The 12,544-nt window shown below is 39.2% G+C and overlaps 4 protein-coding genes across 8 annotated transcripts in view; 1 reads left to right on the plus strand and 3 right to left on the minus strand.

Annotated features, from left to right (window-relative positions):
• Nucleotides 1–19: 19 nt before the first annotated feature.
• On the minus strand, nt 20–754 carry LOC104812595. Its single transcript, XM_010539846.2, has one exon. The coding sequence runs from the start codon at nt 600–602 to the stop codon at nt 309–311; it is 294 nt and encodes a 97-aa protein (XP_010538148.1). The 5' UTR covers nt 603–754; the 3' UTR covers nt 20–308.
• Nucleotides 755–1,250: 496 nt separating this feature from the next.
• LOC104812596 (squamosa promoter-binding-like protein 2) lies at nt 1,251–5,126 on the minus strand. Of its 5 annotated transcripts, XM_010539848.2 has the most exons (6): nt 4,955–5,126; nt 3,750–3,846; nt 2,633–3,309; nt 2,377–2,504; nt 1,968–2,234; nt 1,251–1,854 (listed from the first exon to the last, which is right to left on the minus strand). In XM_010539848.2, the coding sequence occupies exons 3-6, from the start codon at nt 3,271–3,273 to the stop codon at nt 1,559–1,561; spliced, it is 1,332 nt and encodes a 443-aa protein (XP_010538150.1). In that variant the 5' UTR covers nt 3,274–3,309; nt 3,750–3,846; nt 4,955–5,126; the 3' UTR covers nt 1,251–1,558. The 5 variants fall into 5 exon arrangements, with proteins under 5 accessions (XP_010538150.1, XP_010538153.1, XP_010538152.1 ...); XM_010539851.2 differs by lacking the exon at nt 3,750–3,846; XM_010539850.2 differs by lacking the exon at nt 4,955–5,126 and having other exon boundaries at nt 3,764–3,973.
• A 1,400-nt stretch (nt 5,127–6,526) lies between these two features.
• On the minus strand, nt 6,527–7,939 carry LOC104812598. The gene is made up of 3 exons (XM_010539852.1): nt 7,617–7,939; nt 7,035–7,323; nt 6,527–6,948 (listed from the first exon to the last, which is right to left on the minus strand). The coding sequence occupies exons 1-3, from the start codon at nt 7,898–7,900 to the stop codon at nt 6,757–6,759; spliced, it is 765 nt and encodes a 254-aa protein (XP_010538154.1). The 5' UTR covers nt 7,901–7,939; the 3' UTR covers nt 6,527–6,756.
• Nucleotides 7,940–8,640: 701 nt separating this feature from the next.
• Nucleotides 8,641–12,544, plus strand: part of LOC104812599 (uncharacterized protein At2g33490-like) — a 4,398-nt gene continuing 494 nt past the window's right edge. Inside the window, exons 1-10 of the mRNA XM_010539855.1 lie at nt 8,641–8,928; nt 9,279–9,351; nt 9,617–9,691; nt 9,875–9,936; nt 10,039–10,107; nt 10,299–10,327; nt 10,616–10,823; nt 10,905–11,147; nt 11,478–11,531; nt 11,720–12,520. Of these exons, the coding sequence (XP_010538157.1) occupies nt 8,815–8,928; nt 9,279–9,351; nt 9,617–9,691; nt 9,875–9,936; nt 10,039–10,107; nt 10,299–10,327; nt 10,616–10,823; nt 10,905–11,147; nt 11,478–11,531; nt 11,720–12,520 (1,728 nt within the window). The 5' untranslated portion in view covers nt 8,641–8,814. The remainder of the gene's footprint in view (nt 8,929–9,278; nt 9,352–9,616; nt 9,692–9,874; nt 9,937–10,038; nt 10,108–10,298; nt 10,328–10,615; nt 10,824–10,904; nt 11,148–11,477; nt 11,532–11,719; nt 12,521–12,544) is intronic.

The following is a 12,544-nucleotide window of genomic DNA, read 5'->3' on the forward strand; positions in this document are numbered from 1 at the left end:
AAAATTTGAGATTTTTAACTCAATTATCAAAACCAACATATGATACGAATCGCCACACCACAACAATCAACCACATGGAAGTCACCGGTACGGTAACTACAATGAACAATATCAGAACCAAACGAATATACCCATCTATAATATATGTGTATATATATATGTATGTATGTACCGAATCACCACAAAAGCAATTCTACTTGCGACCCTCAAAGAGATATTCCTATGTCTGTGTTCAAGCACATGAATTATACCACTTAGCACCCAGCCAAAGTGTTCAGAGTCTACAAGCTAACACTATACAAACCCGGTTAGGACGATCGGTTCGGTGGCTGAACAGTGATCTGAACCGGAATGGGCCGACCGGTTCCAGAACCGCCGCAGCTGTTGCATGCCCTGCGACCCGAACCGGCACACCCACGGCACCCAACGTCTCCATCGGACCACCGAGAACACATACACGCCACCCGGCCCGTGCCGTTGCAAGTCGGGCACCGTGGAAACTGACCCGCCATGGGTTTCTGGTCCATCACCGATTTCACCAGAACCGCCCCCGCCAAAACGCTAAGACCCGTAGCCAGCTGTGTCAGAACAACCGGACCCATTGTCGGAGAGGAACCCAAATCTTGGATAACGAAGCAGAGAGGAAAGGGCAGATCTTTCGAGATTATGGGTTTGGTTTTTTTTTTTTCGATTTTTTTGGGGGAATTTGACTAAGAAGTGGTGGAGAGGTCGCACACGTGGACGAGCGAGTGTTCTGAGTTTTTTGTGAGGAGGAAAACAAAAACGGGGGTTTTTGTCGAATGCTCATAACATGTGGGTGTGTCTTTTCGAGGAATAAAATTAATTATCAAACACGAATGAAAAAAAAAATTAAGAATATTAATTTGGTTTTATTAACACATATCAAGTTAATATTATTTTATATTAAATTATATAAATTACTACGATCCTAATTGATTTGATGTCAATTGTCATAAGATTCCCTAATATTGTTATGTGAATACTTTTTGGTTACAAAGCAACTCCTCATGTATTTGCATCTTGCTAACATTTATTAAATAATTCTTAATTTTTTAGAAAATATTAAATTTGATATTTTTTTTATAGAAAATATATATATAATTTGTTTTTTTTAACCGTTCATATTCATATCTAATTATAAAACCCCTAATGCGATCAGATTTTCTTTTGATAATATTTTTTTTCTTTTGAAGTCGAACTGAATATATATATATAGAAATACAAAACCCTGAAAATGGAACTTATTTTGAAAATAACAATTTTTTTAATAATTAAGACAGAATCATTTGCAATGCCCTCCTCTTTGCTAATGGCTCTCCGCTCTCTTTCCCAAGAAAACCAATGGAGGAAAACCAAAAGAACAAAAAAAAAGACAAGGACTTGAAGTCTTTTGAGGTCTCACGCCTCCTATCTGATGAAACCCAAACGCTAATAATGTCCATATCACTAACCAAATGCCTTACCCACTGCAAAATATTCGTAGGGGAGTGAAAGGCAAATGACGCAGTCTGCAATCTAATGGCATCGAACCTCTATGTTATCGGTTGAACTGATTCGGACAAAGATGATAGTTCTCACTAAACTGCCCTCGGAGGAGCTGAAACTGGCTTCCCATCGTGTCTCTGTTCGGAGCTGCTGGCTCAAACACTTGGAGATCTGTCTGCATGTTGTCCAGTGATGAGCCGAGTTGATGAGCCACTACCGGTTCAAGAGTGTTGCCTCTAGCTTCGAAGGGAACCCATGATGTTGCATTTGACAGAAGAGAGAGAGCACCATCACGATCTTGAAACCCACCCACCGTTTGGGAAGAGACTCTGACCTCTTCTTCTGTTTCTGCACACAAGTTTTTTGTCATATCAAAGGATCAGATGCATATACATATATATACAAGGATGGTTGACTGTTTTTTTTTTTCTGCAAACAAGAAAGCTAGAAGAGATACAGACCTTTGATGAATAGCTCGGTTCTTGCAGTTCTGGTCTTGTGGGGCAAATACCCGAATCCGCGGTGTGGCACGGAAGTTGAACTGAAACGCTTATTGCTGTTGGAATGCATTCTACCATCAAAAGTCTCGATCTTTACAGGTTTCGTCTCTAATTCTCTCGGTGTTATGGGCTTCGAACCGAACGTGGCTTCCCATAGAAACTTGTCCTCGCTCCTAGTATCGATACATGCAAATTTATTCCACATGAGATTCATCTGTTGCTTCCCATCTGCATAAGAAGGATGACAAAATGCATCTCAATCAAGTGTTTGGCCACTAAAGCACTCATTTCTTCATAGTTTCTGATCAGAGAGATGGCTCAAATCCGGATGTTAATGTCGAAAGAGAACAAGATAAGTTCAAATCAGTACCATAGGATAGAGCAGGATGTAGCTGCATGGGTTCTTCTGGTTGCGATTTTCTACGTCTTGCATTGTGATCTGTAAGGCGCCTCCGACAGCTACGTTTCTTCCCATCAAACTCACTGAGACCATGGAACCTTTGACACCCAAAAACTCACAGTTATTACACCATTAACAAATAGCTTGAAGACCTTTCGACAAAAAGTTTGGAAACCAGTGTTATCAATGCCAACGAATAGGAAAGAGAAAACTTGATATCCTTTACCTGCTACATTGTTGGCAGAACCGACGTTCAAGGCCACCAACGAGGACAATCGGGCACTTTGAATGGCTACCACAGACCCTATGTTTCCTGTGATAGTCCTTGGCGGACGAGAGATCAAGATTACAGCCTTCAACCTGGCATCGAGGAGCTTGTTGCAAACTCTGAGGAATGGATTTTGCTCTCTTTTCTGGAAGCAGTTGACCTTTCACAACGTTATTTCCTCCTGCACAGACATCTTCAAAGTATGTTCTCTTGCCAAGCTTCAGACCGAGAATCGGCTCACCAGAACCAAAGGAAGGTTCGAGACTCGGAGGAGAGGTACCGATTCCCTTAGCCAACTCTTCACTAATGCAGAGATCTTCTTGAAGAACTTCACCAGCCTCTGGCGTAAAGTTGTATGTCCTCATATCAGTGGATGAGGAGCTAATGGAAGTTGATTTTGAGCTTCTTGAGAAAGCATGACCGATATCAGAACTTAACCCACCGCAACCAAAACCCGAAGAACATAGAGAGACAGGGTCAAGATCATCAATTTCCCACTCCAAAGGTTGTAGCTTTCTAGGAATTTCAGTAGCTGATGCACCAAAAGATACTAAATTGTCCCATTCCCACTGCACTGAAGACTTCAAATTGCAATCCATGACCCAGAGAGGACTCTACTAATCCACCAACAGATTCTGCCAGAATCACAAATTATATCACAAACAAAGTATATGCAAGAAAAAGAAAATAGAAAATGCATAAACCTTGAATTTTATATAATAAGAAAGCTCAGCACACAACTGATGAACTATCTTACACCAATCTAAACCAGGAATCAGGAGATGGTAGATACTACCTTCAGATGTTCAAAAGAAGGAATAAGAAAATGGGATTATGTTAAGAAGCGTTCTTTATATGGAAGAATGGTGGATGTTAACAACTACTCAATCATTAGACAAGGTTACCTAATTCTGTAAGAAGATAGATGACGATGATGATGATGCTGATGATGATGACAACAAATGAAAGAGATCTACTGAATAATCTTGCACTATTTTCAACTCCATCATGACAATGGCATACACTTCAACAAAAGCAATACTATAAACAATCTCATTCAGTCTTATTTATTTGCCTTTGCTTAGATACCACAGGTCTCTCAAGCAAGCCAACTTTTCTGGTCCTCGGTAATTTCCAGCAGGCATCAACTCTTCACTAAGCCCTTCCTTCTTCTGCAGATGCAAATTGACTTGCAGATAAATAAATGGGACGAACCCGGAGAAGAAAATAAAGAAGAAGAAGAAGAAGAAGAAAAGTATCTTCTTTCTCAATAGATAAGTTACATATATAGCATCACCACCAAAAGATACCCTCACTTTCCCTCGTGCCCATCAGAAGCTTCTTCATCAATAATTCACATTCATCATTCATTAGACTGTGGGGGCAAATCCATGAGATGTAGGCCCCTCCTTCGCCATCATTATGCAGCGATCTAATTACTCAACCCAGCTGTAAAAACTCCCCTTTTATACATACTGTAAAAGTTTGTCGATTTTTTGCAACAAACCCACCAGTGGTACTAGATTCAGTACATTACCAAACTCCTAACAGGGGATGCACCCATACACCATAAGCAACCCAAAGGACCTTCTTTTTTTTTTCCCTTGCCCATGTTGTAACTCTTGGGAGAATTCTCCTTCATGGTTAATGTTGAAAGAACAAGCTTTTTTACACGTTGTAACTATCTGGGTCTGAGGGAAAAGAGAGGAGACAACAAACAAGTAGGTATGTGGATTAAAGAGTGTTCACATAAATGGGGCAAACAAGAAAGTGATGGTCCCCTTTCTTCACATCACTTTCGTCTCCTATGGCTTCAGATTCATCAATTGATAGAAAAAGTCACGGATCTTCTCTTCTATACCCACCGCTTCTCTCATCAACAATCTCCGAAAGTGATGCTATTTTGTATGTAGTGAAACAAAAAGGGGTGAGAAGAAAAGTCATAGATTAGAGAGAAGGAGAGAGAACTCTTCAATCTTCTGAGCAAATTTTCTCCTCCCCCTTCACAGTTTTCAAAGAAAGTAGGGTTGAAAACTCGGCCGCAAAGACAGCAAACGGATGTTTCACCATTTTTGGTAAAAACTTTCTGCTCCAATAACGCTATTCTCATCATTCCACTAGTTTTTCTTTCACATTACCGTCATCTTCTAAAATCAAGTGAGGAAAGATCTCATCTTTAGGGAAAAGGAACCAACTTTAACAAAAGGGAACCAAAGAACACGCAAGAAAACCAAAACCCATGTAAAATAATCAGTGAAAAAGGAAAGATTGATACTTAACAATTCGGAGAAGAAGAAGCCGCTTGCGGAGTAGATGAAAGGGTCTACAAGTTAATAAAGCAAAGCTCCCATTTTTTTGCTCCACATTAGACTACACAAGCGCGTTATCCAATCTGCGAGAAAGATTGAAGGGGGGAGAGAGAGAGAGAGAGAGAGAGAGAGAGAGAGAGAGAGGCATGTGGTATGTTTTGCGAGGATCAAACTGCTTTCACCAGCTTTTAATATTTTTTGGGACGAATCATTCTACTACCAATGGCGGAAATTAAATAATAATTGAAAACTATATCAATTTTTAATCATTAAATTATGGAGAGATGCAAAGATTTTGGTAAATTAAAGATTGCAGATTTATTAAAGAAAAAAGAAAAAGTATTGTAAAAGATCAAGGCGCACACGCAGTGCAGTGACGCAACCCATGCTTTCCCTCGGCAAGCCGTTTTATTCTAATAATAATATAATATAAAATCTTTTAAAATTAAAATAGAAAATAAGTTTATATAAGAAAGTATACCTTTTTTTCATAAGGAACACGTAGTGTAATTAAATTTTCAATAAAGAATTATCTTTTATTATTTCGTTTGTTTGTTTTCTTTAGAAAAAAGGATAAACTCCACAAAAACATTCAATGTTCATATAGTTTGCCAAAAAAAACTTTGTTAAATACAGTTTAATTGATTTAATACGGAATATAAATGGGCCTAGAAATTCAATAATATATATTTTTAAAGCTTGTCAGCATAGTAATGTTGATTATGATGTTATTAATTAAATATTGTTACCATTCCACAATATTATAACGAGACTTTAGGTCAACATGTGTATAATATTTTGGATTTTGTGCCCTTTCCAATGTTATATTATAAGCTGTCATATATGCTTTTAACTGCCGCAAGAGTAAACCCTTTTAGAATTGAGTTTGTTCCATTTTTTCAAGTACAATATGCTTATTAAATAATCACTCGCTTCATAAATAAAATTATAAAATCTAAAAATATGCGCAGACATATATATATATAGAGAGAGAAACTTCTAGATTTGTTATAATTTTTTTTATGAATACTTTTATTTTATAATGTCAAGGGAATTTTATATCTAATCTGTGTGAAATATAGTTGAATTTTATAGAATAAACTCAGCAAAAGAGGTTATAGAAAGATGAGAGAGAAAAAAACAAAGATGCCACGTCTAAATTTTAAAAAGACACACTTTTTTTACATTTTCTTCGAATCAAAGGTAAATAATTTTTAAATAGCTACATTTTGATTTTTTTTGTTTGTTTGTAAAATCCGGTGGTTTAATCTTTTGAATTTTGATTTCAAAATGGTAATTAAACAAAAACTCTCTCTCTCCATTTTGTTCTCTCTTCACTTCTACGTTTACTTCAAAACGGTGATGCCGATGTTCACTTTATCTCGGCGCGATTACATCATTTATACTTATGGTGAGTTTATATATTATAATGTTTTCTTTTTGTTTGAATTTATATATATATGTAGATTTGGAAAAATCGTATAATTCATATACGAGCTTGTGAAAAATTCATATAAATGCATATAAACTTTAAAATTTCCAAAAAACCTAGAAAAAAATTTCTTAGTTCCCAAAAACCACACCACCATATCATCGATGAAGTTTCGAGTTTCTCGACATCACATTCGTGAAAACTTGAAAGTAAAAAGTAACACTAATAGAAGGAAAAAATAAAAAATGTCATAATAATTGACCAACCCATCTCGCAATGGATCTTCCTCGTACCAAACGCCCGGCCGACCGATGGCCTTATGTCCGGAAGAATCCAACATATCAATCGGACTTGTGATCCGAATGTTTGGATTTGTCCGATCGGCTCTTGGCCAAGATCTCGTCCCTCTCCCTGAAGTAATGCTCGAAAGCACGAGGCAGGAACCTCGGAAGCAAGAAACATAGCAGATTCACCCCGAAGTAGGCCAAGTTCCCTATCGCCAGGCAGCGAGCGAACCAGAACCACGCCACTGTCTTCACTTCCCAAAATCCATCAATATGGTTAATATATATATATATATACATACAGATTGTACGGACGGACGGAAACACGGGCTTACGTCGGGCGTGGCGTTGGAGGGCAAAGACTTGTAAAACCAGACGTCTTGGGACCAGTCGAGTATGACGAAGAGCCTCCTAACGGTGTAGAGCAACGGGACGAGGGCTCGGACCGGCGGCGAGAACAGAGACAGACCACTAATGACATTCTCCGTAAGGATCTGACACGACAGCAGAAACAGATGAGGCGTCGCCGATCTCACCGCATGGTCGTCGCCTCTCGCGAATCCTCCCAGCACGTAGGCTAGAGGTAGGAACAGCCCGATCGCTGTCCCCGATACCACATACAACCTTACGTTTTTACCACGTGTTAGTAAAACATACTATATAGTATTTCGGAATTACGAAAAAAAATCAGATGAGACGAAATCAAAATGACCAAAAAAAAATGTAAACAAACTCAGTTATTTTTTTCGACCACAATCACTTGCGAAAATTGAAAAAAAAAAGAAGAAGAGAAGACAGGTAAAAGATAACTCATAATCCAAACCCAATAGAAAACATATCAAATAAAAAAAAGCATACTAATTCACGAAATATAATCTAAATGGATGAAGGCCATGCATGCATGCATGCAAGTGGACCTGAAGAGTTTGCTGCCGCGGAAAATCTCGGGGGAAGTGGAGGTGAGGCCGTGGGAAGGGAAGGCGAGACGAGAGAGGACGAGAAGATAGACGGAGACGAAGGCTGGGAAAAGCAAGTCGAGGAGTGGAACCAGACCACTTGCCGAGAACACCATTATAAACGCCACCAGTTGCAACTCTATCACCCTCAACGACCCCATCACTCCGCCGCTGCCGCCGGAATCATACGCCGTCGTTTTGTCCGGTTCGCTCCTCGGACCAACCGCGCGAGTCACCCCCGACATGACTTTGTATCTTGGCTCTTCAAACTTGTTCTTGTTCTGTTTTCTTTTTTTATGTGTCAGATGAGTTTCAAAGCGTTGGAGATTTGGTCCACGGGGTTGCCTCGTGGAGGGTAAAGGGATGTACACGTGTCGAAATGGTTAGGTCGTGGCAGGGTTTGGGCCTGCCACGTTTATGTGAAATGATATTCTAATTGTACATTTGTTTTCCCATAAATGGAAAGTAAAACTCTTGATTTTATGGTCAAATTCTGTAGATAACTTCAATAATCAAAGAGGTTTCAATTCACATTGCGATAATATAATTGCACAAGTGAATTTAAATGATATATATATATATAAGAAAATGTAGTAACTTAATTATTCAAATATATTATTTGAATCATTGGTATCATCCAAGTGTTTATGTGAATATATTATAATCATTGGGAATATATATAATATATAGTATATTCATTTCACAAAAGAAAATCAAAAGGAAATGGTAAAATTTACGAGTAAATAATCATTGAGTGAGCAACTCGTCGTAGAATCTAATCATGTTTAAATAATTAAATAAATGCTCATTTCCATAAGTAGCGAGATTATTGGCTTTAATAACGCAATTATGCTAAGATAATTAACACTATTTACATGTGACGCCATGATTAATTTCACGTGCTGAAGTAAATATCCGCCGGTGAAAAAAACTTGATTAAATAAATTAAAAAAAAACAAATTAAAGAATGGAAGAGAAGACGAAGTTAAAGATCAACGGTTTTCCTTGTTCTCTAAACAAACGTATGGCGTTATTAGGTTTTTTTGGTTCTCTCTTGATGTTCATCTTCTTCGCGAGATGATGTAGTTGTGAGGAAGAAGAAGACGAAGCGATCGTCTGCTTTATCGTTCCTCGTCTCTTATTACGGTGATTTCCGGCGATGAAGACGTCTCTCCGGCGGCTACGAGGTGCGCTTCACCACAAGCATGAGGCCAAGGACCGTAGAGATCTCCGAGCTCTGGCTCAGAAGGACGAGCTTGCTCAGGCCTCGCAGGTACCGATTTCCTCTCTCTCCTGTTTCTACAATTGGAATCTTTTGATCTTCCCTTTTTTTTTATGTTATTGTGGATGATGAGACGATTCTGGATTTATGTTTTTCTAGGTTATGAAACTCGTCGGATTTCCATAGTTTGTGCGAATTAGCTGACGATGTTAGCTTAGGGGAAATGGTTTAGGTCGTGAATGCTATGAAACAAGTCTGGGATTCACGAACAGAGCTTAAGTGTTGGATTAGCTCGTGGGCCTGGAGCTTCTCTGTTGTCGCCATTGTTGTTCTGTATCTCGGTGCTTACATTTCTGTTTTTCCCCCTCACTATCTCACAATGTTTGTCTCCGATTTTGCAGGAAATGCAAGACATGAGAGATTGCTATGATGGATTGCTCGCTGCTGCTGCTGCTACGGCGAACAGTGCATATGGTAGTGCATGGTTCCCTTTGCTTTACTTAGAAAAATATAGCTCAAAACTGTAAAACATTTGTCCCTGAAACCTAAAGCTATTAGCTGTAGACCGCTGGCTGCCCTCACAGCTAATGCTTGTTGCCAAGTAATGCTTAAATTCAGCCCTAAATGTGTTCTCAGTCTGTGTCATTATGCCTAGATTTTATTTGGCTCTTTAAAGGATTTCTCTTGAATCCTTTCAATGTATACTTTCTTATCATTTTCACTTTTCATTTACTTGCAGAATTCTCTGAATCGTTGAGAGAATTGGGTTCTTGTTTGCTTGAGAAAACTGCTTTAAATGATGATGAAGAAAGTGGTAAGCCTAATGAGCAGATTCTGTAATATTTAGGGTTTCCTTTCTTGCTATAATCTGACAACGATAGGTATTTTGTTCCTTGGCTTATTATCATCTTCTGTGCATTTCACATTTATAACTTCTCTGTTGCTCCCAATTATACAAATTGCCGCACAAACAATCTGCTTTCTAATTCATGTGCAGGTAGAGCGTTGTTAATGCTGGGAAAAATGCAGTTTGAGCTCCAGAAACTTGTCGATAATTATGTGAGCTGTTCAGATTTCATACACATTGTTTTGAAATTCCTCTACTGAATTTTTCTTTGTCTGACCAACTAAATAATTGTTTATTTATTATGTCAATTTCAGCGATCTCATATATTCCAAACTATCACGGTCCCATCCGAGTCTCTTCTTAATGAACTTCGAATAGTTGAGGTTTGTTCATCTGCAACCTTTCTTTTCCTTGGCTGAGTTTTCTGTCCAATATGCTGCCACATGCTTCCTGAATGTATCTGAACCTTCGTGACTTCGTCCTGGCAGAGTGAGATAAAAGTGTTTTCATTCTTACACTAGTTAATTCGTCCTTTCAATTACTTATAGTTAAACCAAGTTATGTGGTGATGCAGGAAATGAAGCATCTTTGTGATGAGAAAAGGTTAGTCCTGTCTTCTTTTCTTTGTCTTTTCTAAATACCTGTTAATTGAACAGGAATTAGAGGCACTGCTTTACTAAAAGTCAACAATTAAAGATTCGTAACAGATGCCATTTTTTGCTATGACATTCGGAGAAAAGTCAGTTTTATGTGGAAATGCTTTATAATTCTGGTTGATCTTTGGTGGTCTGAATGGCATCCCTCCTTTATTACATCGTATCCTTTTTGGGCAAGTTTATCTAAATATGATATAGTGTTGTATTGTACTCAAGCTTTTTTTCCCCCTTTCAGAAATGTTTATGAGCACATGCTATCCCGACTCAGAGAAAAGGGGAGGTCGAGGAGTGGGAAAGGAGAAACTTTTTCTATGCATCAATTACAAGAAGCTCACGAGGAATATGATAACGAAGCGACCTTATTCGTTTTCCGTTTGAAATCACTGAAACAAGGTCAAACTCGTAGTCTTTTGACACAGGCAGCTCGGCACCATGCTGCTCAGGTTTTCATCTTTGCCTAGCTTTCATCCTTTGTTTCACTTTCCAGATCAATGCTTTGAATTCACTGTTGTGTGTTTGTGCAGTTATGCTTCTTCAAGAAGGCTCTGAAGTCACTCGAAGAAGTAGAACCACAAATGAAGCTGGTAACTGAGTCACAGCATATTGATTACCATTTCAGTGGACTTTACGATGACAATGAGAAAGATGAAATTGAAAATAATGATGACGATGGCTCTGTAGCACATGACGACGAGGAGTTGAGTTTTGACTATAGAGTGAATGACAACGATCAGGATGCTGTTTCTACAGAGCGCTTCTCCTCAGAGGTGATGTTTATATATATCTCTGGACCTGAAAAATTGAAAATATGATCCTAGTTTCCGCAGGTTCTTTTATAACTTGAGGTAGTTGTGTTGCAATAGAATTTCATTTCTCTATAGAACATTCTATGCTTCAGATCACTTTCTAACTAGGGATGTGTTACTAGGATTGACATTTTAATTAGAATCGGTGGAAGAGTGGTTAGATGGCCAAACGGATATTTGTGCTTTATGTACAACGACAATGATTTGCATCTCTTAAGAAGTTTAAAAATTGCACTGCTTTATTGAGTATACTCTCCTGTTTGCTTAAATTTATCTCCCTTATGCTTGCAGTTGAGTCAGTCAGACATCACTTTTCCGCAGGTTGTCGGACCCAGCATTGCAAAGGTAACAGAACTGGTTTTTTTGTTGTATCTAACTCTGTATTCCATTCGATGCTAATGAAAATTCGTTAGGTGCCTTATCGAGTTATTGGAATTTTTTTAAAGTTTATGTTACTTCGCCTGCAATCACTTGTTCTTAAACTTGCCGCATTTGATGTCTTGCTTACCAGTCATATCAATGCGTTTGTGCAGGAAAATGTGGAAACAAGCTACAGGATATCGCCTTCATTAAAGTCGGAGGTTAGGGCAGCGAGCCAGTCAGCTCCCCTTTTGGTGGAGAACCGTACTTCTCTTTCTTCTGATAAGCTGTTGCGGATACGGTCATCATTGACACGGAAGTTCAACACGTATGTATTGCCAACACCCGCAGAAACTAGGAGCCCCACATCTCCAGAACCAGGAGTAGCCACGATTTCTCACCCTGAAAAGGTCTCCAGACCCATAACCTCGGCATCAGGACAGGTACTGAGAGAGAGTAACAAGAACACGTCTTCCTCTCGGTTGCCTCCTCCCTTGGCGGATAATGTACTGTTATACTCTCGTCCCGGACAACTTGCTTCCGACAGGAAGAGGCTCAAGAGACAATCCTTTTCTGGTCCAATTACAAGCAAGCAGTTTCCGAGCAATCCAGTCTCCTCAACAACACCTCAGCTCTACTCGGGACATATTCAGCGGAACCCGAAAATCTCTTCCTCGCCTAGAATGTCGCCAAGTACTTCCCCGACGTTTCTTTCATCTCCTAAGATAAGTGAGCTCCATGAGCTTCCTAGGCCTCCAGAAAGGGCATTAAGACATTCAGCTCCATTGCTTCCAAAGGACCGATTGCTTTCCACGGCTAACGATAAACCCGTCATCTCAAAATCGGCGTCTCGGCTTCCAGAACCACCTCCGATCGCTCGCACCTGTAGCTTCTCGATACCTACGAGCGGCCCGAAAGTAGCAGAATTAGATATGTCAAAGACGACGAGAGAAGATACTCTGAAGGTAAGAGCGGTGTTGAGGTTTGTTCATCTGCAA

This window comes from Tarenaya hassleriana, unplaced genomic scaffold (assembly GCF_000463585.1).
Source record: "Tarenaya hassleriana unplaced genomic scaffold, ASM46358v1 Cleome2, whole genome shotgun sequence".
NCBI lineage: Eukaryota > Viridiplantae > Streptophyta > Magnoliopsida > Brassicales > Cleomaceae > Tarenaya > Tarenaya hassleriana.